The sequence below is a fragment of the Lagopus muta genome, chromosome 3 (genome assembly GCF_023343835.1).
Source record: "Lagopus muta isolate bLagMut1 chromosome 3, bLagMut1 primary, whole genome shotgun sequence".
NCBI lineage: Eukaryota > Metazoa > Chordata > Aves > Galliformes > Phasianidae > Lagopus > Lagopus muta.
Window position 1 is genome coordinate 30,726,302 of NC_064435.1, and position 26,494 is coordinate 30,752,795.

General features: G+C 37.3%; 1 protein-coding gene across 2 annotated transcripts in view; it reads right to left on the reverse strand.

Moving 5' to 3' along the window:
* Positions 1 to 25,585, reverse strand: part of CRISPLD1 (cysteine rich secretory protein LCCL domain containing 1) — a 38,664-nt gene extending 13,079 nt beyond the window's left edge. The window contains exons 1-9 of one of the 2 annotated variants that reach the window (XM_048938640.1): positions 25,360 to 25,585; positions 24,135 to 24,457; positions 4,440 to 4,558; positions 4,167 to 4,299; positions 2,374 to 2,489; positions 1,682 to 1,782; positions 404 to 583; positions 250 to 310; positions 31 to 97 (exon numbers count right to left, since the gene is read on the reverse strand). In XM_048938640.1, the coding sequence (XP_048794597.1) occupies positions 31 to 97; positions 250 to 310; positions 404 to 583; positions 1,682 to 1,782; positions 2,374 to 2,489; positions 4,167 to 4,299; positions 4,440 to 4,558; positions 24,135 to 24,392 (1,035 nt within the window). In that variant the 5' untranslated portion in view covers positions 24,393 to 24,457; positions 25,360 to 25,585. Of the gene's footprint in view, positions 1 to 30; positions 98 to 249; positions 311 to 403; positions 584 to 1,681; positions 1,783 to 2,373; positions 2,490 to 4,166; positions 4,300 to 4,439; positions 4,559 to 24,134; positions 24,458 to 25,359 lie in introns of those variants that run through there. The other variant, XM_048938641.1, reaches the window with a different exon arrangement.
* Positions 25,586 to 26,494: the final 909 nt, after the last annotated feature.

Below are 26,494 nucleotides of genomic sequence, written 5' to 3' on the forward strand. Positions count from 1 at the left end.
TTGTACAAAATCTTATTTTAAAATATTTACCATTTCATAATGTACACTTCCAATAACTTTGGCTTTGCTATCCAAACAGCCAGCAGGACATTCATACCTAGGAAAATAAAATATAATTTGGTCTTAGAACCTGAGATTACATAAAGGGAAAGTATTCCAGTTCACATACATTTAGAAGAATAGCCTTTCAGAATAATAACAATCTGTAACGCAACTGTAATGTAATGACAATTGTAAAATTGCCCATACCTATTGCAAGTTGTTCCTTTGCACTGATCTCTTAACCTTACTTCACATGAAACAATCTGAGCTAAAACAAGAAAAGAGCAATTTCACTGAAATTAGATAGTATATTCCAAATTCCAAATTTGTTGACCACTTGAAAAACAGTTAAATTCCTTACACATTTGCTGTGTGCTTATTACTTCATTTTTCTCACTGTCCTCACTGCCTGTGGAACCTGAAGGTGAATGAGTTCTTGGTCGGCCTTGTGCTGTTGCATCTTGGGCTTTGGATCGTTGCCGTTCAATCTCATTGGTTTCCTCTTCTGGCTCATGAGGAGAATAAGGCCTCTCTGAACCCTCTATTTCAGAAAGCAAGTGAGAAAAGATTTCTCACACAAAATGTATTTGTGGAATGTAAAACTCTTAACATGTTTTCATAACACAATTTTGTTTTCATAAAATGGTCATTGAGTATAAGCAAAAAACAAGGAAAACTTTCCATTCTTTCAAAGGGAGAACAGCTCTAGCTTCATAATAATCTCAATTATCTTTTGTATGCTGACAAAAGGTAGATTTTTTCTAGAAAAAGCAGCACAAATGAGGTATGAAAATGACCCTAATGCTTTTTTGATCTATCTTCTTTATGCCATCAGAAAACAAATAGGTCAAAGGAAATAATTCATATAGATGGTGAAAAATTTTACCAAATTCAAAAATAGTTTGCAATTAAATAATCTGATTTTCTAAAAAATTGCACCTGAAAATATGACACATAACGTAAATAATTTTGAAATACTCAATACTAAACCTAAAGTTTTCACTTAAATAAGAACCATAAGGAAGGTGTTTGGACTCTGGGGCTTTTATGGTCCATATGAATACATAGTAGATTTCAAAAGTATCTTTCTGAAGCAGCTAAGGTATATATATAAAGAGCAAAACAAAAAGAAACACTTGTTTCATGACGTACTATAATTCAATGCAATATATATAAGATTATGACAATTCTAAAAAACGAATAATCACACTAGCTGAAAATTTAATTGTTAATTCATTCTTGATTTGATCTTCTCTTATAGTAAGGCATATTGCTATGTCACTGAGCTAGTATGTTTCCCTTTAAACAAATCACTGCACAGACTTTACTACAATTTACAAAAAGACCTATGAATAACATACAGAAAAAGTCTAAATTTTTGTGTACTAAAACTAAGAAAATGTTCTCATGCAACAATTAAATCAGCAGCACACTCCACTCTTTCTCATGATGCTCAGCCCCACATATCTACCATACATAGTATATGATCTCATTCAGTATGGGAAAGCAGACCCCCACCATGTCTTTGACTACATGCATAATACATTATATTCTATTAACTTAAGACATAATGAGAAAATAAAGCAAAAGGTAACATTTCTTTGCCCAGTTATAGCTGTACTGCTAAAATCCTACATACCTCTGTAACAAAGATTTTCTCTGCAACCTCCTCCAAAACTAGGGGGACATGCAGAACAAGGACGGCCAGGCTTATAAGGAGCATGACCCCACCAGTTACCTCTTCAAGCAAAACAAAACAAAACAGTTAGTAAAATATGCCATAATAAATTAATATATTAACAATAAGCATCATTCTATATGTTGACAAATACGTGATGAAATCTAATATTAACGTAGACCATAGCATTGCTTCAGTAAATTGAACATGCTGTAAGTCATTTAGAAGTACACCAAAAATATTAGAAGTAGTGCCATTAGCTGCTCTAATGTGTGTGCGTATTCTATATTGGCCTAGCAATGTAAATATAAATTCTTCAATTACATGAGAACAGGCTCCACTCCCCTAAATGGAATAACTTATGGGATGTAATCTCAAACATCAACTTCACGTTACACATTCTTTAAGGTCAGGATGGGGAGATATATTTGTTTTACAAAAAAAAAGTCACTCAATATTGAAGGCCAGAAAACCAAAGCTCTAGAAAATCACAACAGTATTTGTGCTGCCAAGGCTGCACTGGGAACAATGCTCTACTTTGTAACAGTACAAAAAACCATAAAACTCAGACTGATTTCCTTCTGGATTATTTCCTGGATTACTACAAAGTATTTCCCCCCATTCAAGATATTTTTGGGTGTCAGATAACTTACTTAGGAGAATAATTGCATACAAGATAGACGGCTTTTGGCCAAATCTGTCCCCAGATGTTCATGTTATGACACAAATTAATTGCACAACCTATTCTGCTACTTGTAGCCCAAACGACCTATGAAAAAAAAAAGAGAAAGACATGTGGAAATCAAAGCTAGCTAACATGAAAACATAACTTCAACATACAAAATTCAAATCACAAGAGATGCTGTATTCTGTTCTGTTATATATGGGTTGAAGCAACCCAGCTAAAACTGACTAAAGGCCTCTCATGGCCTTTTTCATTAGAAAGTAAAGCTTTACATTGATAGAACATACATGGTGTTTTTTTTAAATACATGTTCTAAGCATGTATTTGAAACTGCAGGAAAATGTTTTCAGCACATTATCTGAAGAACTGATCCTTGAAACTAAGATGACTTATTGTAATTCAAAGTTTTCTACTCAGGTTCCCTCAGGTTCCTGTGCTTTGGAGTTCTCAGCATGAACTAGGAATGCAGAAAGATTCAGATTACTTAGACTGAGAGAATGGACACTTGTCACTCATGAGAGAAAGTGACAAACAATAAAACTATTAAAAAAAAAAAAAAAAAAAAAGGTCATACTTCAGTAAGATCCAGGTCTTAGATTTTAAATAAAAAATAAATATGCCTCCATGTTATTGCAGTATACGATGTCTGTGCTCCTTTATACATCTACTGAAACACCTTTTATTGCAGAACTCAAAATAATCTGAGAGACAAAGTTGGGTATGTTCAAAGCAGACAAAAACAACAGGTGCTAATCTTGTAATAAATCCAGTAATTAATTTAAGGGAAGTTAACTATGTAGTTCCTTCAGGACTTCGGGAGTTGAAAAGGATATGTACTGTGAAGAAAATAGTAACATAAGGAAGTATATATTTATATTATAGGTCGTGCTTGTGGCAGGGAAGTGTCACTTTTAAACACTTTTTTATAACACTTTTTTATAATCACTTTTTTATACACAATCACTTTTTTATAATCACTTTTTTATACACAATCACTTTTTTATAACAGTCACTTTTAAAGAAATTGTAAGCAAAAATATGGGAATAATTCTCTTCAAAAAATAGATACAATCATAAATGGTGATAGTAAGCAAAGAGAAAATAAACTTCTTGAAATTGAGCATTTTGCAGTTTTCTAATAACATGTAAAAAAAAAGATTTTAGATTTAGATTTTAATATAATCTAAAGATCATGTATTTCCCATTTACTGGAAACGTGACCGGCTCCTCTCAGAAAAAAATAAATAAATAAATTTTGAAGTTACATGCCTAGACTTCATGAGCAGAAAGTAAATTAGTTCATACGCAATTTCAAAATCTTGCTGAAGTTAAAGAAATGTGTTATAAACTGTACTTAACTGTTATTTGACCTGAGGAATTCATCTAAGAAAGCTTTTTTCATTTAAGCATGCATATTCCAGAAAGGAGTACCAGCACGCCAGCTGGCACAGAAACAAGATTATGCAAAGTGCACTGAGCAGCCACACTTAGTACCGGGTATTGTGAGCTTTTTCCTTAACCCTGTTAATGAGGTGATATTTATGAAGAAGAAATCTAAAGATTTGCATGACAGCCCTACTCAACAATACCACTACCCAATGCTTGTAACTAAAGAGTCTAGTAAAAAGCTCCTTTCCTGCTTTTGTACCACCATACACATAGTAAGACTAATATGTTCTACTTATCATGCAGTGACCTAACTGGAGGTTAGGATTGCTCATTTCCTTCTGTAGCTGACAAAACACAAACCAACTTACATACCTGTGTATAATGTGTACAAACAGGACCAGAGCATTTGTAAGGACAATATGGGTTGCATTCATGAGGATGTGGATACGTGAAATCTCTCACTTCATCATACCATGCTTGGACATGAAATGTTGGAGGTCTGTACCTATGAAAGTCAGCAGCATTCTATTAGATCACTAAACAGCTGTAAGTTCTGTCATTGATAGTCTATCATATCCTTAAAGTAATAAGCAACTTTTAGATTTAAAAAAAAAATAATAGAGTATTTAAGAATGTCTTAAATACCTTCCCCAGTGTGCACCCAAATTCTGTCCAATGGACGGAAGGAGGCTTGCAGGCCCGTGCTCCCATAGACACGTTTCAGCCCATGATTCTGCAGATCTCTCCAGTTCTGTATCCCATGTCTGAAATTCGAAATAAAAGAAATTGACACCTGCTCAGAAATATTTGATGGGTACCTCATATACCTTAAAACAGAAAGGCAAGCCAAAAGAAAGCTAGGAAGATTGTTCATTTTTAAAGCTTCTGCTACTGAGAAAAAAAAGTGACAGTACAATTGTGTGCCTATTATATAAGAAATAGAAAAGTTTCCACAAAGAGGAAAAAAGTTTTAATCCCTTCCCAGATTTCCCTTCTAGAAAGCCTGTGCAGGCACTCTGCAGTGAATAAAAGACAAATATGAAACTGAAAGGCTTAGTTCAACTTTCCAAGCTAAATTAAGTGCATTTTCTGTCTTGTGAGATTTCTTTTTAGTAACAGGCACTTTTCTTAGCCTAAAGAGTATTATCTAACATGCTTTCAACATAAGACTTTATTTCCTCTAAACCAGTAGTTTATTCAAAATGAAAGTGATTTTCTCTCTCTCTTCTATAATCAGCTTTCATTGAAATAATACACAATGCAAACAGAAAATATGGAAACCAGAACAACATTGTCAGACATTGATTTATGGCTAGGTTGGTAAGAAAAGCAAGCATTCATGTTAGTAAGAAGCATGCTTAGGACAAGTTAAATAAAAAGCATCATTTTTTTTTCCTTTTCTTTAAAAGATACAGAAGAACAGGTTTGTAGCCAAAAGGCAAATGTAAGTTTCAAAAGCACACTAAAACTTACTCATCTTTAAAAAAAATTAAATCATACTGTGTATGTTTAACATATTCATCTAGGGTTTACTCAAAGTGGTCCTTGTTAAGCAAACTACCCATACTGCTGATTGGCCTTTTAAATTTACTGACACTTGCAGAAGAAGTTTCTAGATATCTGACTCATTGATAATACCCAGGCTAAAAAAATGAAATATTTCCCAGGAATGAAGAAAATTGCTTATAAAAACATAATTATTTCATCATATGTTCAAATTTAATTTCTTTTCATTAGACCGTGTTATCTAAGTAACAATAATTCAGTATTTCCAAACCCAAATTCCCATGAAGACACTGTAGGTCATGTCTACAAATTTTTGGCAGAGACTGAAGGTAAAGAACTCAATACAGCGAAAGAATAGAGAAATATAACAGAAAAAAATCCATGTGCTATAATTTATTTTTCTATTAATTTTGATATGCAGTTTTCACCTTATTAGAGTAGTCATTAACAAAAGATATGCTTTTGGTTATGCAAGAAGATGATTATGGAAAGACTACTATCATTCAATTTAATCCAAGTTTATCAATTCTTTGTTCTCTTCAGAAGACTCCAGTGCTACTGCATTTCCATTCTGTCTGCTATTATTAGTAAAAAATTTACAAGATACATTTTGACTCTCAAAATGCAGCATTTATTTTGACAGAATTCTTAAACATAACAATGTACAATGATGATATAATAATGCTCTTACCCTACATACAGACACAAAACTCCTCAACTCTAGGATGCAGTAGTAATTTTCTATTTGTCTGACTGGGCCGGTGTTAAAATGTCATAAACCATAGTTTTAATCTCAAATCAGAAAGTTTTATGAGTTTGTATAAATCTTTTCCCTCTCCTAGTCACACTATCATAAACAGTCCTGTTTCCTACATTGCCTAAAAAAAAAAAACCAAAAAAACAACCGAACAAACAAAAAATCCAAAGACTAACACATTTCTTCCATATATACAATATTTTCTTATAAGCAATAGTACAATTGCTTTGTCATTCTGCTATAGAATTGCAACACTGCAGCATTTTAAAATAAATGCCGTACAATTTGTCCTTGCATGTAGTGTACAAAGTGAAGTTGGCTCAAAATCTTTTACCACTTAGATTTCTGAATATGAATAAGTCCAGATGTAACGCATACCCCAAGAAATTGCTGCTAAGAATGGTTTTATCAAATGGATCTTGAAATATATAATTAAATAAGACTTCAGTTAGACCAAGTGTGTGCGTTTTCACACTCTTGGAACTTCCTATCTCCAAAGCCAGGTAAGTTTTCTTAGAACTCTTATGAACCTAAGAACACCAAAATATATTCTCTTATAAAGCATCCTTCAAACAAGTTCATAAGGAGCTGACAGTTCTTATGGGTTACACTTAAAGGGAAGGCAGGGGAAGGAGATATGATATTAGGGGTCTGCTGCACACTGCCCAAACTGTGTGGAGAAGCTTTATGTTCATAAAACATGGTTCTCATTGGGGAACTTTAACCACCCCAGTATCTGTTCAAAGGACAACACAGCAGAGCAACAGCAATCAAATTGGTCCCTGGAACATGTTGATAATAACTTTCTCCTCCAAGTGGAAAAGAACCTATGAGAAAACATACTATGCTGGACTTTGTCCTCATCAACAAAGATGGACTGGTGAGTAATGTGACACTCAAGGGCAGCCTTGGCTGCAGTGACCACAAAATGATGGAGTTCAAGATCCTTAGTATCCAAGAGGGCATGCAGCAAGCTTGCTTCAAGAGAGCAGACTTGGAAATCTTCAGAGAATTGCTTGGGCAGAGTGACATGGGATAAAGCCCTGAAGGGAAGAGAGGCCCAAAAAGGAAGTCCTTAGAAAGTGGAAGCAGGAACGGGTTACCTGGGAGGACTACAAAGAAGTTGTCCAAGCAGCCAAGGTTCAGATTAGGAAAGCTAAAACCAGCATAGAATTAAATCTAGCCAGAGACATAAAAGGGAACAAGAAAAAATTCTGTAAGTATATCAGTGATTAAAGGAGGGCTAAGGAAGATGTGGTGTAAGCCTTCTCCTAAAGGAAATGAGAGACCTGGTCACGAGGGATATGGAGAAAGCTGAGGTGCACTTCTTTGCATCAGTCCTCACCAGCAACGGCTCTAGCCACGCTACCCAAGTTGCAGAAAGCAAAGGAAAGAACTGCAAGAAGGAAGATCTTCCCTCTGTATGTGAAGATCAGGTTCAAGACCATCTAAAGAACATGAAGGTGCACAATTCCATGGGACCCAATGAGACTCAATCACGGGTTCTGAGGGAATTGCCACATGAAGTTGCCAAGCCTCTATGCATCATATTTAAAGGTCATGGCAGTCTGGTGAAGTTCCCACAGATTGGAAAAGGGAAAACATTCATTTTCAAGAAGGCGAAAAAAAAGAAGATCCAGGGAACAACAGGTCAGTCAGTCTCACCTCTGTGCCTGGCAAAATCATGGAGCAGATCCTCCTGAAGTCTCTTCCTAGGCATGTGAAAATAAAAATGAGGTGATTGGTGATAAACAACATAGCTTCACTGAGGGCAAATTGTGCCTGACAAACTTTCTGGCTTTTTATAATGAGGTTAGATCATCTGTGGATAAAAGAAGAGCAAGTAACATCATCTATCTGGACTTGTGCAAAGTATTTGACACTGTCCTGGACGAGATTCTTGTCAAGGGCAAGGATTACAAATTAAGGAAAAATGGATTTGATGGATGGACCACTTGTTGGATAAGAAAGTGGCTGGATAGTTGCACTAAGAGAGTCGTGGTCAACAGCTCAGTGTTCAAGTGGAGACCAGTGATGAGCTACACTCGTCAGGAGTTGGTGCTGGGACTAGTGTTATTTAACATCTTTGTAGGTGACATGGACAGTGGGATCAAGTGCACCTTCAGCAAGTTTCCAGATGACATCAAGCTGAGTGGTGCAGTTGACATGCTAGAGGGAGGGATGCCATCCAGAGGGACCTGGATAGGCTTGAGAGGTGGGCCCATGCCAACCTCATGAAGTTCTACAAGGCCAAATGCAAAGTCCTGTATCTGAGTTGGGGCAATTCCAAAAACAAATACAGGTTGGATGAAGAATGGCCTGAGAGAAGACTGAGAAGAATTTTGTGGTGCCAGCTGATGAAAGACTCAACATGAACCAGCAATGTGCACTTTCAAGCCAGAAGGCCAAGCATATCCTGGGTCGCATCAAGAGAAGCGTGGCCAGAAGGTTGAGAAGGGTGACTTTGCCCCTCTACTCTACTCTCCTGAGAGCCCACCTTGCATTCATTTAGGTGGCCCCCAGCACAAGAAGGACATCAAACTATTGGAGTGGATCCAGAGGGAAGACTATCATCCATGAAGATGATCAGAAGGCTGGAGCACCTCCCCCTATGGGGCGGGCTGAGAGAATTGAGGCTCTTCAGCCTAGAGAAGAGAAGGGTCTGGGAGACTTTATAGCAGACTTCTACTACCTGAAGGAGCCTACACTAAAGCTGAGAAGGAACTTTTTATGAGGTCATGTAACAACAGAACAAGGGGAAATGACTTTAAACTGGAAGAGGGTACATTTAGACTAGAATTTAGGAAGAAATTCTTTACTATGAGGGTAGTGAGACACTGGAGCAGATTGCCCAGAGAACTTGTGGATGCCCTCTCCCTAAAGGCATTCAAGGCCAGGCTAGATGTGGCTTTAATCAACCTGGTCTAATAAGAGGTGTCCCTGCCTATAGCAGGGGGAGTTAGAACTACATGATCTTAAAGATCCCTTCCAAACCAAACCATTCCATGATTTTCAACTCTCAGAAAAAAGTGGCAGATAAGGGAATTGCATTGTTTCATTATTGCTGTTTTTCTCCATGCAAATTTTGAAATATTATATGCAGCTATTTTAACTTAATGATTTTTGCATGTTCACAGCAAGGTAGTCAGTAGTAGTTGCTTGAAGCAATTCCTCAAGTTCATGAATAAGTTATTTTATTTTTTTTTTAACTCATGATAACTATACATGACAGACATCCAGAGCACTGCAGTAGTCTTTGATAAAGAACTTAAATTCATCACAAATTTTCCTGACCAATGTACACCCAAACTCCAAAGTACGATTGAGATTGGATACTGTCTTCAAATGTTTGTTCAACAATTTTGTTCTTTTTTTCATTAACTGCTTCTTGTCTGTAGTCACAGTATAAAATAAGGTTACTCCTCTCTTCTTGCCAAGCCAGAGATAGGCCTGCCTTCCAGTTTCCAGGCCACAACCTTAGCTTCATCAAAGATATAGTCTTTGAAACAGAAGATGGGCTGAAGGTCTTTGCAGGAAGCATAATGCAGAAGACTATTCTAACAATGAGGAGTTTGGGCTCCTTGAATATTTTTGCCTGTTGCAGTTATTCCTGACTACAGAAAAGGATGGTATGTGAGCTAAGGAGGCAACTGTATCCTTCCCAAGAATGTGTGCATGAGACTGCCTCAGATTGGAATTTGCACAATTAAGGGCAAGAGGTTCTAGGTTATGGCTCATGTGCAAATCAACCTAATTCTTTTTACATTATCTATACACATATGCACATTTCAACATCATTTGTTCTGTCATCAACTGTTCTTTAAAAACAGCTTTGGTGCAGTTTTGTAATATTGGAAAAAGAAAAAAAAATGTAAAACTTGAGCAATTCAAATTATAGTACCTTTGTAAAATGTCTGCGGTAGTATCTAATGGGAACTGTGTCATAAATCAGAATTTAAACAGAAGTATAAAAAGAAATGTTTATAAAAAATACAGTACAGGATTTCAACACATTTCAAACACATTAATTTTAAGTTTAATCATGAAAATCCTGATGAAAAAGTGATAAGAATTTTTTATGAGAAAATCATCAGAAATCTGATAGCAAATAGTTGGGACTATGTAAAGATTCATTTCTCAGTTATATAGCATGCTCAAACACATGGTAAGATGATCAATTAACAAATAACTCCACCTTCAAAATACTGTGAGACAATGAGATGAATCATGTATCAAAAAGCTTGCATTCATATTTTAGTTTTGCAACAAACAATTCCATGTCTTATTTTCTCCCTGATGTGTATGCTACACAATGAAGTCACTTCAGAACAGTCAGCTGTTCAGGAAATTCTCTGTGTGTGCCAGAGAAGAAAGGACTCATTCATTTGTTTCTCAACCTTTAACACTTAAATCCCTTATTTCTAAGCCAGACATAAAAACTACCTGGCATGGATATAATGCGTATATAGCTAGCGTGGTTTATTGTTTTTTGTTTTTGTTCTTTTTTTTTATAAGGAGATCGTGAAGAAATATCCACCTACAGTACAATTCAACATTGCTTCTTCTTCATCAAGGCTACATTTGAGTTTAAATATACAATAATTACTCATGTTGTTAATGCAGACAGATATTTCAAAGCTAGTTCAAGTATCTCAACATATGGAGGTACACCAAGTAGAATATGAATACCTACAAGGGCTGATCTGAAAGTAATGTTTCCTATTTAATTATGTTGGCGCATGAAGTCAGAGGTGGACAATGGTGGTATGACAGTAGAACTGATTCTTCCCACCAATATTCCATTACATTTTGTTATCATCTGGCAGATGGCAGCAAAGGAGCAGTCAGACAAAATGGTGTCTGACATGGAATTACACGTGAAGCAAAAGGAACATCATTAGATTCCTTCATGCAGAAAAAATATTGCACCCACTGACATTCATTACACTTGCTGAACATTTATGGAAACCAAATAGTGGATGTGAGCACAGTGAGGTGGTGGGTGGTGCATTTCAGCAGAGGTGACAGCAACAAAGGGTCACTTAAGCTGATGCAGATTTTTTTGTGCGCATCATATAGGCTTTTATTCATCGCTAGTGAAAATGCCTAGCTAATGGTGGTGACTATGTTGAAAAATAGTATTTTGTCGCAGAGAATTTGCTCTATCAAATAGTTTTATTGCATTCTTTATTTCCATGGAAACTACAATAGATAAAAACAGGAGGCACTACTTTCAGAGTGACCTATATAGATCTTATTTTCTTATCTCTTTCATGTATTATACATAGGTATTGAGTACTTGTTAATTCTGGCTTTCACAGAAAACTATTGGTATTAACTTACCACAGTCCTGCAGATTTAAACTTCTTCAACTTTACTGAGTCATGTACGTCGTCCATGGCTTTTACAAGACATGTACCAATTTTACCAGTTCATGGACCTAACCTCAACTAGAAAGATATTAATCTCTTACATTCCAAGCTGTGTCTGATAGCAGATGGCTAGAACACTCAATACACACATATTCCTGAGAACTGCAGCTACAACCAACGTCAGACAGGTAGATTCTCATGAAGACAAAGGATGATGTTCTTCCCTCATTCTGCCTTCCATTTTGGACAGGAAATTACTTCCTGCTAGTCTGGTTCCAAGTGATGGACAGATTCATAAATCCAGATGTACAAAATTCTCTAGAGAAACAAACTGTGCTATTTGTGTTTCATTGAATAAACAGAAATATTTGGCATAGGTATTAGTGGTAGCTGATAATAATTTAGAGATGCTCAGTGTGCTTCAGTTGTTGATATAAAAATTCAGAAATACAAAAAGAAAAACAACAAAACATGCATAGGTAATACAGAGTTTGCTTCTACTCAAGATCAACATCCTGCAAGGCAGACTCCCTCAAGCATTTTTTTTTTTTTTTTTCATACTTAATCAAGATACTATCTCTTAGCTTTTAACCTTGCCAAATTTACCTTTCCTAAAACTCCCCAGGACATACAGACACAACTAAGTTCACAAGCAATCTGCTTCCTTATGACAAGCAAATTTTCTTCTAATGAAATATGCACATTCAAAACAGGAGATCTCAAATGCTGGAAATCAGTTTCTTGGCCATTCAAGACAGCAATTTTTCTGTAGAAACTTACCAGCATAAGCAGTTCCTTTTTACACTTGTATCCTCATATGTGACAGAAAGTCTATGAACTTTTCAGGCATCATTACTGTGAAGCATGTTCCTCCATATATAAAACCCTTAGCTGAAAGTTTAATGATGATCTAGACTTGATTCCATTATCTATTCTGAATAGTTTACCACTGACTTCTGCTATCCAAATAAGTATGCTCAGAGTAAAACTGCTATCCCCAAACTTATGTATGAGTTGGTATGCACATCATGGGCATTGGCTGAACTTCCAGAATCTGCAAGCAGTAAGAGGAGAAAACATTCAGCTCTACATACTTCCATCTTATAGTCTCAGTTGGGTTTATTTTATTGTCTTCTTCTTTTAGATTTGGAAAATAACTTGCATATCATCCAAGCACCATGATTATTTACAATATTTCTGCATTATTCACACTTACATACTAAAACATTCCCATCCATGAAGGAAACAATGCCAATTTTTTAAGACTGTAACACCATCACATACACCCTGATAGAAGTCAGATCAGATTAGGATTTTTCAGTGGCAGGATTTTAATTTAGATCAGGAATGTGATTTCTAAATGAAACTCCTGATCATTCCCATTTAGTGTACATCACAGAGCACTCTTGGGGTACAAACCAGATTCCTTCCAGACAAAATGCCAGGAGTTGTGTTCTAAGAGCACATCTAAAGTTTACAGTTGTTAATGAGTTTTCAGTCCACACCAACAGATAAGACCCAGATCAAAATAGAAAACCCTGAAATGTAGAGAGTATGAATGTCAGACCCACGGCACCAATTCTTTTGCTCTACAAAACCTGCTGTTGTAACACAACACTTGCTGACACAAGCACCACCTTTCTCAATATTTTGTTAAAACTGTGTGCCAATAACAATCCTAGAGTTTTGCAAATCTTATCCTAGACTAGCTGAGGCTAGCACCAGGCTGGTTGATTAAACTACATAGTGAGAGCAGTTACTAATTCCAGTTGCCAATTTTTCCCCTCAAGAAAGTTTTATAGGCTTAGCAGTAGGGACGTCACATGCAATGCAAATCTTTTAAATATTCCCAGTTTACAACACATCATATTAAAATAAACCAAAACTAACACCAGATTAACTTCACAGACTGGACTACAAATTGTGGTATTTAACCTCTGTCAATATGGGGTTCAAGTAGCATGTATATTGAAACCAATGCTCCGCTTATTGAAAAGCTGTTTCAGAGAGGATACTGCAGCTTACAGTACAACTTGGCATCAGCCAAACCAATCACATGGGGTAGGATTAACCTTCCTGGAAATTAAACAGGCTCAAAGTAGATACAAGCATTTGAGCTAATTATCTGAATTACCTTTGTAGTTACATAGACAAATAGGCACCTACAGAAGGAGATAATTTTGGCTACCTATCTTTAACTGAGAGGAACTGCATGCTGGAAATTCTCATTTCTCTCCACTAATTATAAAAGATTGGCTCAAATGCAGACATCCACACCAGACAACAAAAGCTTGGTGAGATGAATCTCACTATTTATATTATATGAGTGCTAAATCAAGAGGAAATTCTCTACCCAAGGCAAATCAGCATGAGTCCATCAATTACAGCAACAGGTGTTGCATCAAAACTGAGAAGCCCAATAGTTCAAGAGCACAGTAATAACATTTTAATTGGAGAGACTTTCATGTGTGAAGGAATAAAGAAAAAATTGTATGGAAAGCAACTGTATGGAAAGAAAAAAAAAAGAGCTAAAATTTAAGCTCAGTACAGATGGAAAAGTAAGTACAGTGGGCACCACTGAAAGTAAACATTTACCATGGCATAGTATAAATACTTCATTGCTGTATACGTTCTAAATATAGGGAGAGAGTAGTAAAGTAAATACCACCATACAGTATGGGTATTTATTTACAGTATTCTTTAAGACTAATGATAACAAAAAGGAAAAAAAAAAGCAAAAAAAAAAAAAAAAAAAGGAAGATGAAACATTGATTAAGAAATGTCATGAGCAACTAAGCCAGAAATACACTTAAGAACCAGAAATCAGCTATGTGGTATCAGCATAGAATGGCAGAAAGGCACAGCTGAAAACAACTTCAAGAGATGGATCTCAACAACATTTTAGCCTCTTTTACTGAGACGAATCAAATATTTGTGTGTTGTCCACTTTTTAACAATTGAAACTAATAACGGTAATTTCCGAATAATATTTATTGCCTTCTTCTTCCAAACTTTATGACTGTAAGAGTAAAGAATATTTTCTTGATAGGCAACCTAAACCTCCTGCCCTGCAATGATAGCTGATTTTTGTTGTTGTTGTTTTTATTTGCATGTAAAAACAAACAAACAAACAAAAAACAAGAAATCACTCTTTCCTGTACTAACCTTTATTTATTTCCCAGATTAAAAAAACTCAGCTGTTTCTCTCCTTCAGTCCTCATAAATCACATATTCTGCATTTATAATCAATCCCATTAATCTCTTTCACTGACTATGAAGTGGCTAGACAATTCCTAAAAGACGGCCAATGCTGGACATCGCATTTCAAACAAGGTCTCACCAGTTTCACACAGATAAGTCATTTTCTTTCACATATTGTTTGTTGGCTCATTATTTTCTTAGTGTAACTTATGGACAGGATAGTGTTACTCCTAGCTATTATTTACTCCTTGCGTTCCACCTACTTGATACTCTACTTACTCTACATCTTGCAGTTACATTTACTTTATTTCATCACATTCATTCCAGGACATTTCCTCCACTTGACAAGTTCTGATAATTTTTAAATAATTCTAAAACAATCCCAACCTATGTTACTGTATTCTCCAGTTCTTAAGTGCATTCCTTGCTCATCTAAGTCATTATCTACATGCTTAACTGAAATGGGACTTGCTCGGACATCATCAACATTTTCAACCCTTCGTGCATTTAACACCAAGCTTCTGTCATCTTTAACTTGTGTTGGGTCAAGAGTGTCAAAACCCTTCCAGAGTCAAAAAATGAGACACCCACTACTTCTACAAGTATACTACGCTAGTTAAATATCAGGTCACAAAAGTAAAAAAGATTGGTTTGATACAATCTCTTCTTGAGAGATACTGGCAGTTTTCCTTGTTTTCACTTAAGGTGAGGGTAAGGCAATTTTATCCATACTTAGCCTTGTAAGGGAAGTCCATAAAAACTAAGGATAATTAACACCTCTGAAAAGTCACTTACTAGCATGCAACTGAGACAGCTACCTTCAGACATTTGAATCCAAAAATATCAAATTCCATGCTAGCCTGAGGTGACTTACATAGTATATAGCAGAGTGAACACAAAACCCCAGGAGTACTGAAACACTAGACAACTGTCCCTGAAAATACAAAAATACCCATTCTAATAAGTACTGATATACTCCTTAAACACAGAGAAAGCACAGGTAAAATCATTAAACTTTCCAGTAGCAGGAAAGTTAGGCACCCATTTTCTTTTGGAAGAAGAGAGCTTGTCTAAAAGTAAAAGGTAAGAACCTTACATGCTACCACATGGTAGACTGAAGTTATAGAGCATTAGGCTGGGCAGAGATCCTTGAATAGACCTTGAGGTTGCAGCTACTTTTTGGAAAAGAGTAAAGAGCAGGAAAACTGTGGCTTTTGCCTGGAAACAGGAAAGCAAGATGAGGCCAAAAATATTGTTCCCAAACACTGAATAAATTGCTCCAATATTTAGAAGTATCTCTCTATTACAGTTTCAAGTGTTTGAGCTTATGTGTTCAAAAAGCAAAAACCAGGAATAGGAATGAGTAGACATGACTAATCACATTTAATTCTGTGTGTACTCTAAGAGTGTTAAAAACACCCTTGCTGGAATAGTCAGGTTTCCAAGGTGTTCTGAAACAGTACATTTACTTTGCTACTTTTTAAAAGCAGTGCATAAAGGCTTTCTATTACAAGATGACTAAAAAATCATCTATTTGCTTCTATATTCTGACATGAATGGAAAAGAAACAACATTGATCACAGATGTGCAAACTGATCTTGATTTCTGCATTTTGTGCATTGCCAAAGAATGAATTACACATTCATTACAAACAGTATTCATAAATATGCATAGCTAATTATAAACTGACCACAGCACAGCTCCTTACCTCAAATCCTAGTACTCATTACTACTATAAACTAGCTGTAACTGATTGCTTTCATGCAGCAGTTTTACAGATGCTACAGAATTTCCTGGACTTTGAACAGGAATTAGCCACAGTGTCTCACATACGTGTCACAATGAATGTTCACTTTTAAAAGGTGACCACTGCAATTTGATATTAGTACAGCAGAAGTGAATTGAACTTTCTGTAAGAGATCACAGTGATCATACGTAACATGGCCCTACTGACAGAAATGTTTAAATAAAATTTAAATGAAGGGAATTGGAAAATATGCCTTAAAGAGTACTTGACCACTGAGGCAGCCAACATGGCATTGAGAATGTATATACTGCATTATGTAATAAGAATCACTCTTTCTTAAAACTGTCTTGAAACAGACAAAGTTCTGGATTTAATGCAATCTTCCCTCATAATATAGTAAAAGTTGTCCAGACATAAGATAGTCTTAATGAATTATGCCTTTTTGACTGTTATAATCACTCCACTTTATGCCAAATCTAAGGTTGAAGAGTACTTTTATAGAAAACAGACTGAAGACATATCTAGTATTTCAATGTCATTATTTAAGAAGTAAATATATTTTTTATTTTCCTCAAATAAAAAATGTTAAAGAGCATGTCATAAAGATGAAAGACTACATGGAGTTGCTTTCACAAATCTCGTTGATTCCTACTGTTTTTAGCCTACTTTATGTTTAAGTCTGATCCCATTACTTCTGATCAATATTTTTTTTCTGTTCGGGAGGGCAATGAGAAGTCCTCTGTCAGCAAAATAAAGGATGAACAATATCTGTTCTATGTTGCTAATTATTTTCATTATGGGAAGGCTAACAGTAAGCCTTTCTGCTACTTTCCACTTTCAGTTTCTTTACTTGGAGTTGCTTAGTTGTGGTTGGCATTCTATCAATAAAAGTCATAACATGGACTTATCCACTCGCTTTCTTGGCCACTTCACATTGCACAATCCTTTGCTAAAACAGCCAGAGAGAATAAGAGGGTAAGTCAACGTCACTGAGCTCTTTGATGCAGTGTCAGTAAGCTCTGAGCACAGGCTGAAGCAATTCCATCAACCTTTGAAGTGGAGCAGGTAAGTGGAAAACCAGAGAGAAAACAGACAGGTTCACTCTGAAAAAGGCTCCTCTCTTTTTGGCAACTATAGTGCTCTCTGGCCACTTAAGGGATTCCACAAACCAAGGTTTTCTGTTTTGTGTTTGTGAATTGTGTTTAACCAAGCTACCCAGACTTTCTGCAAAATGGGCAAGACAAACTAGAGTCATGTAAGAGTTTCATCAGTAATGTCTAGGAATTTCAACAGGAGACTGCCATTCAGCACATAAAAGTTCATCACATCTACTGCAAGGTCTCTAAGTTTACTAATGCTGTTTCAGTTCTCTGCACACTGAAGCACTGAGATTGACTCCTGAGCATACTTGTTCTGTAGCTACATAGGTGATAGACTGAAAATCTCAGCTGAGAGCTGACAGACATGCAGAAACCTGCTAAATCCAGACATACACAGATCATTATATGAAGCAGCATACAATTGCTGAAATTATTTCAGTCTCTATTAGAGTAGGGATTGAAATCAGCCACTGTGATGACATGAAGAATGTTTTTCTATTATCCGTGCAAGAGCTCTCTGTACTAGTGGGTTCAACCGATCCAAAGTTGAATCATCTATATTTAAAAACAGCAAGAATTTGCTTTAGGAAAATGAAGAAAAATCCAAATTATTTATAGTCATTCTTCTTCTGAAATCTTCACGAAGCTACTGAACCAAGCTTCAAGTTCTCAAGACCCCCAGAACGAGGCCCCGAGGAAGCCAGTACTCATTCAGAAGCCTATTTTGAAAGAAAGGATACAGTATCAACACTTGCAACACAATGCTATGGCAGTTTTCAGACAGATAAGACCTTCTGAGAAAATATATCAGAACGAGCTAGGTATATTTCTAGCTTTCCCATGAACAAAATATGGATGCAGTATTGCTATCAGAAGCACATACATGTTTGTCCGTAAGAATTATGAAATTATACCAAATCAATGTGCTAATCTGAACTTTTGAAAAAAGTACTCCTACAAGAGTTTCATTTCCTTCACAAGGTTTGCAGAAACAAACAAACAAACAAACAAAAAGAAAAGAAATCTGAAAATCAAGACAGGAGGCAGGGGCTTTGTGATGACATCCCTAACAGGTAATGGCAGGATGTGGACAAAAGAAGACTAAAAATAATTAAATAAGAAGCCTAGAAAACACTGATATTCCTAATTATTTTGATTACAAATTGCAGTGTGTGGCAAGGTGCCAAGAAACACCAGGTTGAAATACTTTGCTATCAACCTAGGAAGGTTGATAAAAAAAGATGACAGGAGAGTGCAGAAGTCTGTCTAAAGTCAATTTACCAAACAAGGAGAGAAAAAGATGTGTTGCCTTATATATTCCAAGGCTATTGCATACACTGGCAAGTGTATGAGAAATCATGGCATTTTCCATTTTTGTCTTAAACAGCAGGTCTGTGCCAAGGGATGCTGGGCAGTAATAGACAGCAAAGCACAGACCAGCCTCAGAGCAGAAAAGCCTCACTATGGCACTGTTCTGGTCAGACTCACAACTGCCATCAGAAGTTTGCTTTAGTTCCCTGTACTACTACAGACATTTTTTCCACAGTTACCCCAAGTGACTGATGAGAAGGCCATACTGGGTCAATGGCTCAGGATAGGAAATATTGAAAGCATCATCTAATTTCAGCTCGGGAGCCTTGGAATATTAGCACAGAAACGTCATCTCTCACAGCTCTCTTAGCAGTGCTGTTAATCCTTGCACACATCATAAAGAAAAAAAGTCTTCACTCCTTTCTGTATTAGGAAACACTTGTTTACTGTATACAAAAGGATAAACATCCATAGAGTATGGACTTGCTGTATGTTTTCATAGCAAGCTGTTCACCATTACCTCAAGACTTTTTTTCGTACTACCAAGCTGCAATACTGACAATTCAAAAGGTCTCAGTGCTGATGGAAGAGCTCTAGGAAAGAATGATCTAATGTGCAATCATAAGATCATCTGCAGCCACTGCAGAGGAGGCAACTGAATATGTCGGGTTGCTGTTCCCTACACGGGAGCTTAGGCAGGTCCCCACACCAGAAACTTTCTATACAGAGAAACAGAAGGTGCACCTACACCCGAATTAAGCAATGAAAAGAAAAGGAAAAAAAAAAAAAAAAAAAAAAAAAAAAAAAAAATGGAAATTGCTACTTTAATGCTATCAAGTTGCAAGGTCTAGATAGTATCATTCATGAATTTGGAGGAACTTAATTATGAAATTGATGAATTGATGAATTACTGTGTAGTGCAACAAATTATCTTCCAAAATGGCCTCATTAACAAAATACAGTATGTGGGTGCTAATATTTTAAAATGCTTCCAATGGATTCTGAGAAACTGCAGACCAGAAACTGACTTCTACTTGGATGATTTGATAGGCTAAGTCATAAAATAAATACCTGGATAATACAAGCTGCTCCCAAATCTATCAATCTATCAGACTTCTTTGAAAGCATCATAAAGATTAAAAAAAAAAAAAAAATTTAAAAAAAAAAAAAAGTAGTTAAGTCTTTTTTGCAAAGTCTCTCACTAAGTTGGTAAAAAAAATGAAGAAAAAAAGCTATAATGAAATAGATGAGATAAAGAAAAAAAGATCCAGTTTAAAGGAAAAACATAACCACAGTAACAGTTAATGTAGCATACGATTATGTGGAGAGCTCTGCAACTTTTTATCACAAAGATATATGTAGATTCAAGCATTTAGATTCATAGAAAAGAGTTCCTTCTGGAATTACTGGTAGAAAAATAAAACAAAGTGCCGATTTAGAAAGTCCCTAAGCTGCTGTTTGCTCAAAGCTGGGAGTTTTCATTGCAGAAGTTTCTCTGTTTCCATTCTCTACTCTTATCCTCTTACCCTAGGAATCCCCTACAGCTCACCACCAGAGCCAATTATGTGGGAAGATGAACTTTTCATCCGTTTAGTTCAGCCAGACAGCCATGAGAATATTCTGTTTATTACACATAGCCACTAACCTTTGCTGCTGTTAGTAACTTTGGGTCACTGAACTGTGATAATCTCATACCCTTTTTCTTTTACAAGGCAAAAGGGTAAAGTTTACAGCTGTACAGAAAACCAGTAATTCAACCCTTTTTTTTCCTTAAGGAAATCTAGATCTTACATGCTGAAGCTCATCCTCTAATACAAGGGAAGTCAAAGGCATGCCAAAGAACTACAGAAATCTGTACTACAATAGCACCATACTATTTTCTATCACTACACATGTCTGTCACGGAGGCTAAATCAAAACTGCAACGCGCTGCATGACATGAGACATTAATGCCATGGTTTATTCTTTTCGGTGTTCATGCTGTATCATCTACCTGCTGAATACATTATACAAAAGTAAGTTAGTGTAAAAGCTTTTTCTCCTCTGCACAACTCAAAAAAAAAAAAAAAAAAAAAAAAAAAAAGTGTTGGTCCTGCAGTTCTCTCAAAGATATCAAAGATATGGCTGATATGGCTATCAAGGTACAGATCAACGCTTCTGCATAAACTGCAGTTCCTCATTTCTCCCAGTCCTTAACTATTCATTCCCACCATCTTCTTTTATCAGCACTACTACTCATCTGATTCAGCCATGTAGGGAATTCCAAACTCAAACTGGCATAAAATTAAAACTACTGGGAACGAAAGGAAGAAAGAGGGAAGAAAGAGGAAGAAAGAGGGAAGAAAGAGGGAAGAAAGAGGGAAGAAAGAGGGAAGAAAGAGGGAAGAAAGAGGGAAGAAAGAGGGAAGAAAGAGGGAAGAAAGAGGGAAGAAAGAGGGAAGAAAGAGGGACATGTTTCTGATTCTTTAAACAGTTAAACCAATCTCATCAACTCAGATATGTATCAGTGGCAGGAGCAGGACAGAGGCATTTTCAGGTGAAGCTGACTGTTAGTTTAGCATAATTGAAAAATATGAATTGTGTAATGAGAGAAGATAGTTCCCACATACTTTTTCCCAGCTCCAAACACACTTGAAGATTTTAAGCTCTACAACAGACTTAGAGAGAAATAGGCATATGAGTGAGGCACCTGAACCTTCACCATCTCCTCTCAGATTCTGTACACTGTTAATACTTCATTTTCACCAGTAGAGCCAGCCCTGTTTTCAAAGAAGGACTGTACTAGTACAAAGGGCTGCTCATACTGACATGGCTGTGCCCATAGCAGGAAGGCTTCTGCCAGGAGTTTTATACTAATAAAGCACTCCAAAAGTAGACAAAAATATTTCAGCTGTACTTCTCTAGCTCACTAAATATCAGGAAAACAATTAGAGGGATTTTTGAACTTGCATTTGTAAGGCCTCACATATCTTAATCATATTGCAAAGATCTTTTTAAAATTACTTTTAAGATTCTCAACACCATCCATCCTTTATTAACAAAAAAAAAAAAAAAAAAAAAAAGGCAAATGCAGTTATAATTCCATTCATAATTGACTCCTTGACCTTTCTATGATTCAGAGAACTGACCCAGAGGCCACAAAAGCTTCTGAAACCAGATCTAAGAGTGTTTATCTCTTTGTCTGGAAAGGCCACAATGGTACATACCTTAGTATGTGTCCAGAAAAGTAAAGTGTTTATTAAGATGTAAAAACATGTATCTGCCTATATTCAATCATGGACAAGAGAACAGCACTAATAATTATACAGCTACAATATCTGTCAGAAGTTATGAGAGAATGGATTTTGCTTCTAAGTTTATCTTTTGCCTATATGCTCTATAATAATGACTGGACATTAGGTTTCCCAAGATTTTTTTGTTGTTGTTTTCCCTTTAAGTGGGGGACAAAACAAGCTTCCTTTACAGCTACTCACAGCTCAATCTGGGGCTACCCATCTCATTTGCAATTTTGTACCCAATTTTTTGAGCTATTAAGAAGCAGAACAGCCTTTATGACATCTTATGTAGAAAACAAGATAGACAGTCAGTCATAAACTGTATCACAAAATGTATCTTCCAGCATTCACAAATTCAGTCACTACCTTCTTCTTCTCAAGCAGTAGATGTGTTCTTTCCTAAACCATCCTCTTGGTTCACCATCTTTGCTTCTGCTTGCTTCCTCCAGCTACAACCTCCCTTCTCGAACAATCCCAGGCTCAGACTTTCCAGTAGCCTCTTAGCAGTCTAAAAACCTCCTCCTCTAAGCTCCGATTTCTCAGTTTTTCTCTACCCTGAGAGACCCAGCTCTTCTCCTAACCGCATGTACTCATCAAATTTTCTTTCCCTCTCTGCTGGCAACTCCTCAGTACCTCCCCAGACACTCAGCCTAGTTCCAGATCCTTCTCATAGCTTCCTGCATCTGAAAACATCTCCATTCCTTAGTTCAACCGGTTACAGACCTTTTATCTTCTCTAACTTAATAGTCTTTCCTAGTGTCATTTTACAGAAAGAAGGCTTGACTACTTTAAAAAAAAAAAAAAAAAAAAAAAAAAAAAAAAATCAACCTTCATTTTTAGAGACAAAAAATGTAATGCATATTACTGAAAAGTTTGAAAAAAAAGCCCTCAACAAAGTCTAAGGGTATGTGCAGACAACAGTAACTGAGTAACTGAAAGAACTAAAGAGGTTTAAGATACAATCCTCTTTTTGTTTGAAGACAGAATGTAGTAACTAATTCTTTGAATGTGCATAGCTTAATATAATAAAATTCATATAGTACATTCAAGTTAAACTACCTTTATTGATGACTTAAGCAAACACGGTTTCTCTATGACACATACATTCTCAGTTCAATCATATCTCCAAGCTAATAGAGACATAGCTCCAAGCTCGGAAAGATATTTAAGTCCTGAGATATGCTAACATGATCCTTTGTTATAAACTCACAATGAAAAGTGTTATATTCGGTGCAATGTTCGGTGTTAACAACTCAGTAACACTTCCTCTGATGAAGGGTCAGATAAATAATACACATTATAGATATAGGAGTAAGATTTGGGTGCTTCTGCAAGAACAAGACTATGGAGGAAAATGTAATTCTTGTTAAAAGCTCCAATAACCTAGTTTGATCTAATCAACAAGAGAAATAGACAATGTTGAACTACGGCATGAAATTTAAGCTCATAAACATGGCAGATTTATATCTACAAACAAACTAAAATAGACAGACTTCTATATGTCTGTATATTTTACAGAAGACAGATTAAAATACAGAAATTATGTATTACATTATTAATCTGTTAGACATGGGAACATACAGAACTCCAGCACATGTCAACTCAAACAGAAGACTTTATAGGAGCCTCTTTTTGCTCAGAAATTGCATCCAACCTAGAAGCGTGGGAGAGAATCCATGTTATTTTGAAGCTCCATAGTTCAGTGCTCTTCTCAGATGGTAACTTCATAGGCCACAATCAACTATTCTGAATAATGCAATTTTGGAAATTGGCCCCTGATCCGAAGGAATTGCCTCTTAAATTAAGTAAAGGAGATATGAGAGATTAAACCTATTAATATCAATAAATTACAACAAGATACATACAAAGCATTTTTAACTCAAAGTTCACTCCTGTACAAAGTAAAAAAAAAAAAAAAAAAAAAAAAAAAAAAAAAAAAAAAAGAGACAAAAACAAGCATTTGTAAGAAGAAATCAGGCAAGCTATGACTGAAATTATGCTGCTTTATAAAGTGACAGTAACTACTCTAAAGAACATTTCTTTCTGCATGTGGCTATCAGTTTTTCCTTACCATATATTCCATATTGGAAGCTGGTGGATACACCTGACCCCGTAACTTATTATGAAGATCCAAGATACTTTGCATATCACTGTCTGTGATAGCCCTTTTCCCTCTCTGCTTGGCGATCCACCACTCACCATCTTCATCCATGTATTTTTCCAAAAGTTCCTCTAAGAGCGTGGCATTGGGAAGAACCATTGCGGAAACTGCTTGAGCTATGAATAGCAAGGTAGTTACTCCGAGCCATTCCTGCACTACATACTTCATGATGAATGATCTCAGAATGCTCAGGAGTTAGCTCCAAGACAAAGTCTTTTTTCCAGGTCTGTTGGCTGCAAACGCATAAGAGAGAGTAATGTAATTTGGAGGTTGAAGCACTGGTCTGTATGAATTCATTAAGCAAAAAAAGTCAAACTATAGTGTATACAGAGTTGGCCACTGTCGATTAAGAGGGAGAAGCAAGAATGCTGCGTGCTATATACACTAATAAATACAAGCTGCTGTTTGGAAAGATCGCTTATCTTCAACTTTGTGAACTTCAGTTGTCCAAGTGCTTTTGTATACACTCTGGCATGCACATATGCAAGAAAGCATGCTTTCTGCAGCTACTTAACAGAAGCCAGACATAGAGGAAGATTAGCTGTAGATAATTTTCCTAGTATTGGAATTTATAAACAACAACAACAAAAAAAAACCATTCAATTTCAAAATGTTAAATGAGAAACACAGTGGAGTAGATACAAAATATCCCTTCTTGATGCATTTCAAAACAAGACTCCGATGAAAGCTTTTATTTTATGATTTCCAAATACCTAATAGAACTAAAGTTACTCAGCTCTGGCAAGAGAATGGGGGGAGATGGGGGTCATCCCATTCATCGAAAAAAACAACAACAACAAAAAACAAACAGAAAAAACCACGGACAACGCTTGAAAAAGTACCACTGCATCAAGAACGCAACGTGCCAACGCAGCCTGTTACTTGATTGAGCGATGCTCAGGAGGAGGAAAACTACGGTGCCTCCCTCCCCCAGGGGAAAAAAGCGTGAATCCCGCCACCGCCCGAGCCGGACCCGCCGCTGGGAGCACAACAAAAAGAGGCGGAGGGGCAGCGCGGGGCTCTCCCAACGCCGAGCGGCCGCCACGGAGTCGCATCCCGGCCCTGCCCTGCGGCCCGCGGGGAGCGGCCCCCTCCCGAACAGTGCCTCCGCCCCCGGGCTGGACGCTGCCCTTACCCTCCGGCGGCGGCTGCCTCCTCTCTCCGCAGCCAGCTTCGCTCCGCCGCCTCGCCAGGCCCGCGCCGGGCTCGGGGGGCTGGGAAGGAGGGCCCGGGCACGGCCTCGCCCCAGTGGTGGCTGCCGGGTTGCGAACGAGTTGTGCCGGCGAGGGGTGGATGTCGCCGAGCGCACCGCCGCCCCTGGGAGCTCCACGCTTCTTCCTCCCGACTCCCGCCTCGCCGGGCATTTATCGCGGGCGGCGGTGACGTGAGGCGGCCACCCCTCCCGGCACCCCGGGGGCGGGCCGCGATCCGCGCTCCGGGTTCCGGGCTCCGCGGCCGCCCCCCGCTCACCGCACCGCCCGTCCTCACCTGGACGGCCGCGAGCTCTGCCGCCCGTCAGAAGCTGGCCTTGCTCCTACCAAAGTAGTGGCCCAGAAAAGGTCGAGAGAGGGCCCTACTCCCCCGCCACCTCCACCCGTGGACAGCTGAGAGGATGCTGAGCGGTCGGTTGGCTTCAGCAAAGCCAAAAAGCTGGGTGTTCAGCTCCCAAAAGCCCAGACCGTGTGAATGCAGCAAGAGGTATCAGGGCAGGAATTCTGAACTACGGATTCAGAGCAGCTGCTTGAACCTTGGCTTCACAAAGTAGAATGCTATTTGCTATACGTACTATGTAGCACAAAGCTACAGGAGAGAAGCTTGTAACAAGTATATTTTCCAGCGAAACTAGGTATCAGAGGTGAACTTTTGAATTATAGTTACATCAAAGTCCTGTAGCTTGGTTATTATTTTTTATCCAAACCACTAGAGACAATGTTTCACTTATTTAGTATGATTTGGTGCCCTGAGTTAACAGTGGGATTGACCAGCTTCCAGTCTTCATAGTACTGCTATACCAGCTTGCAAAGGTTTTCTGTATTTTCGTTTTCAGCTATTGGGAGGCTGAGGTTAAAATTCATCAGAATCCAGCTGGCTTCAGACTGGCTCCATAAATGCTTCCAAATTTCTTGGGCCCAAGAGAAACAATAATGTGCAAGGAACACACTGCTTCTTACTGTACCCTCTCTTTCTCACTTTTAGTTAGAATTTCCTTAAAAACTTTGAATGTAACCTGTTTTACAAGCTTCTATGAGTACTCTGCTACTTATGTACCA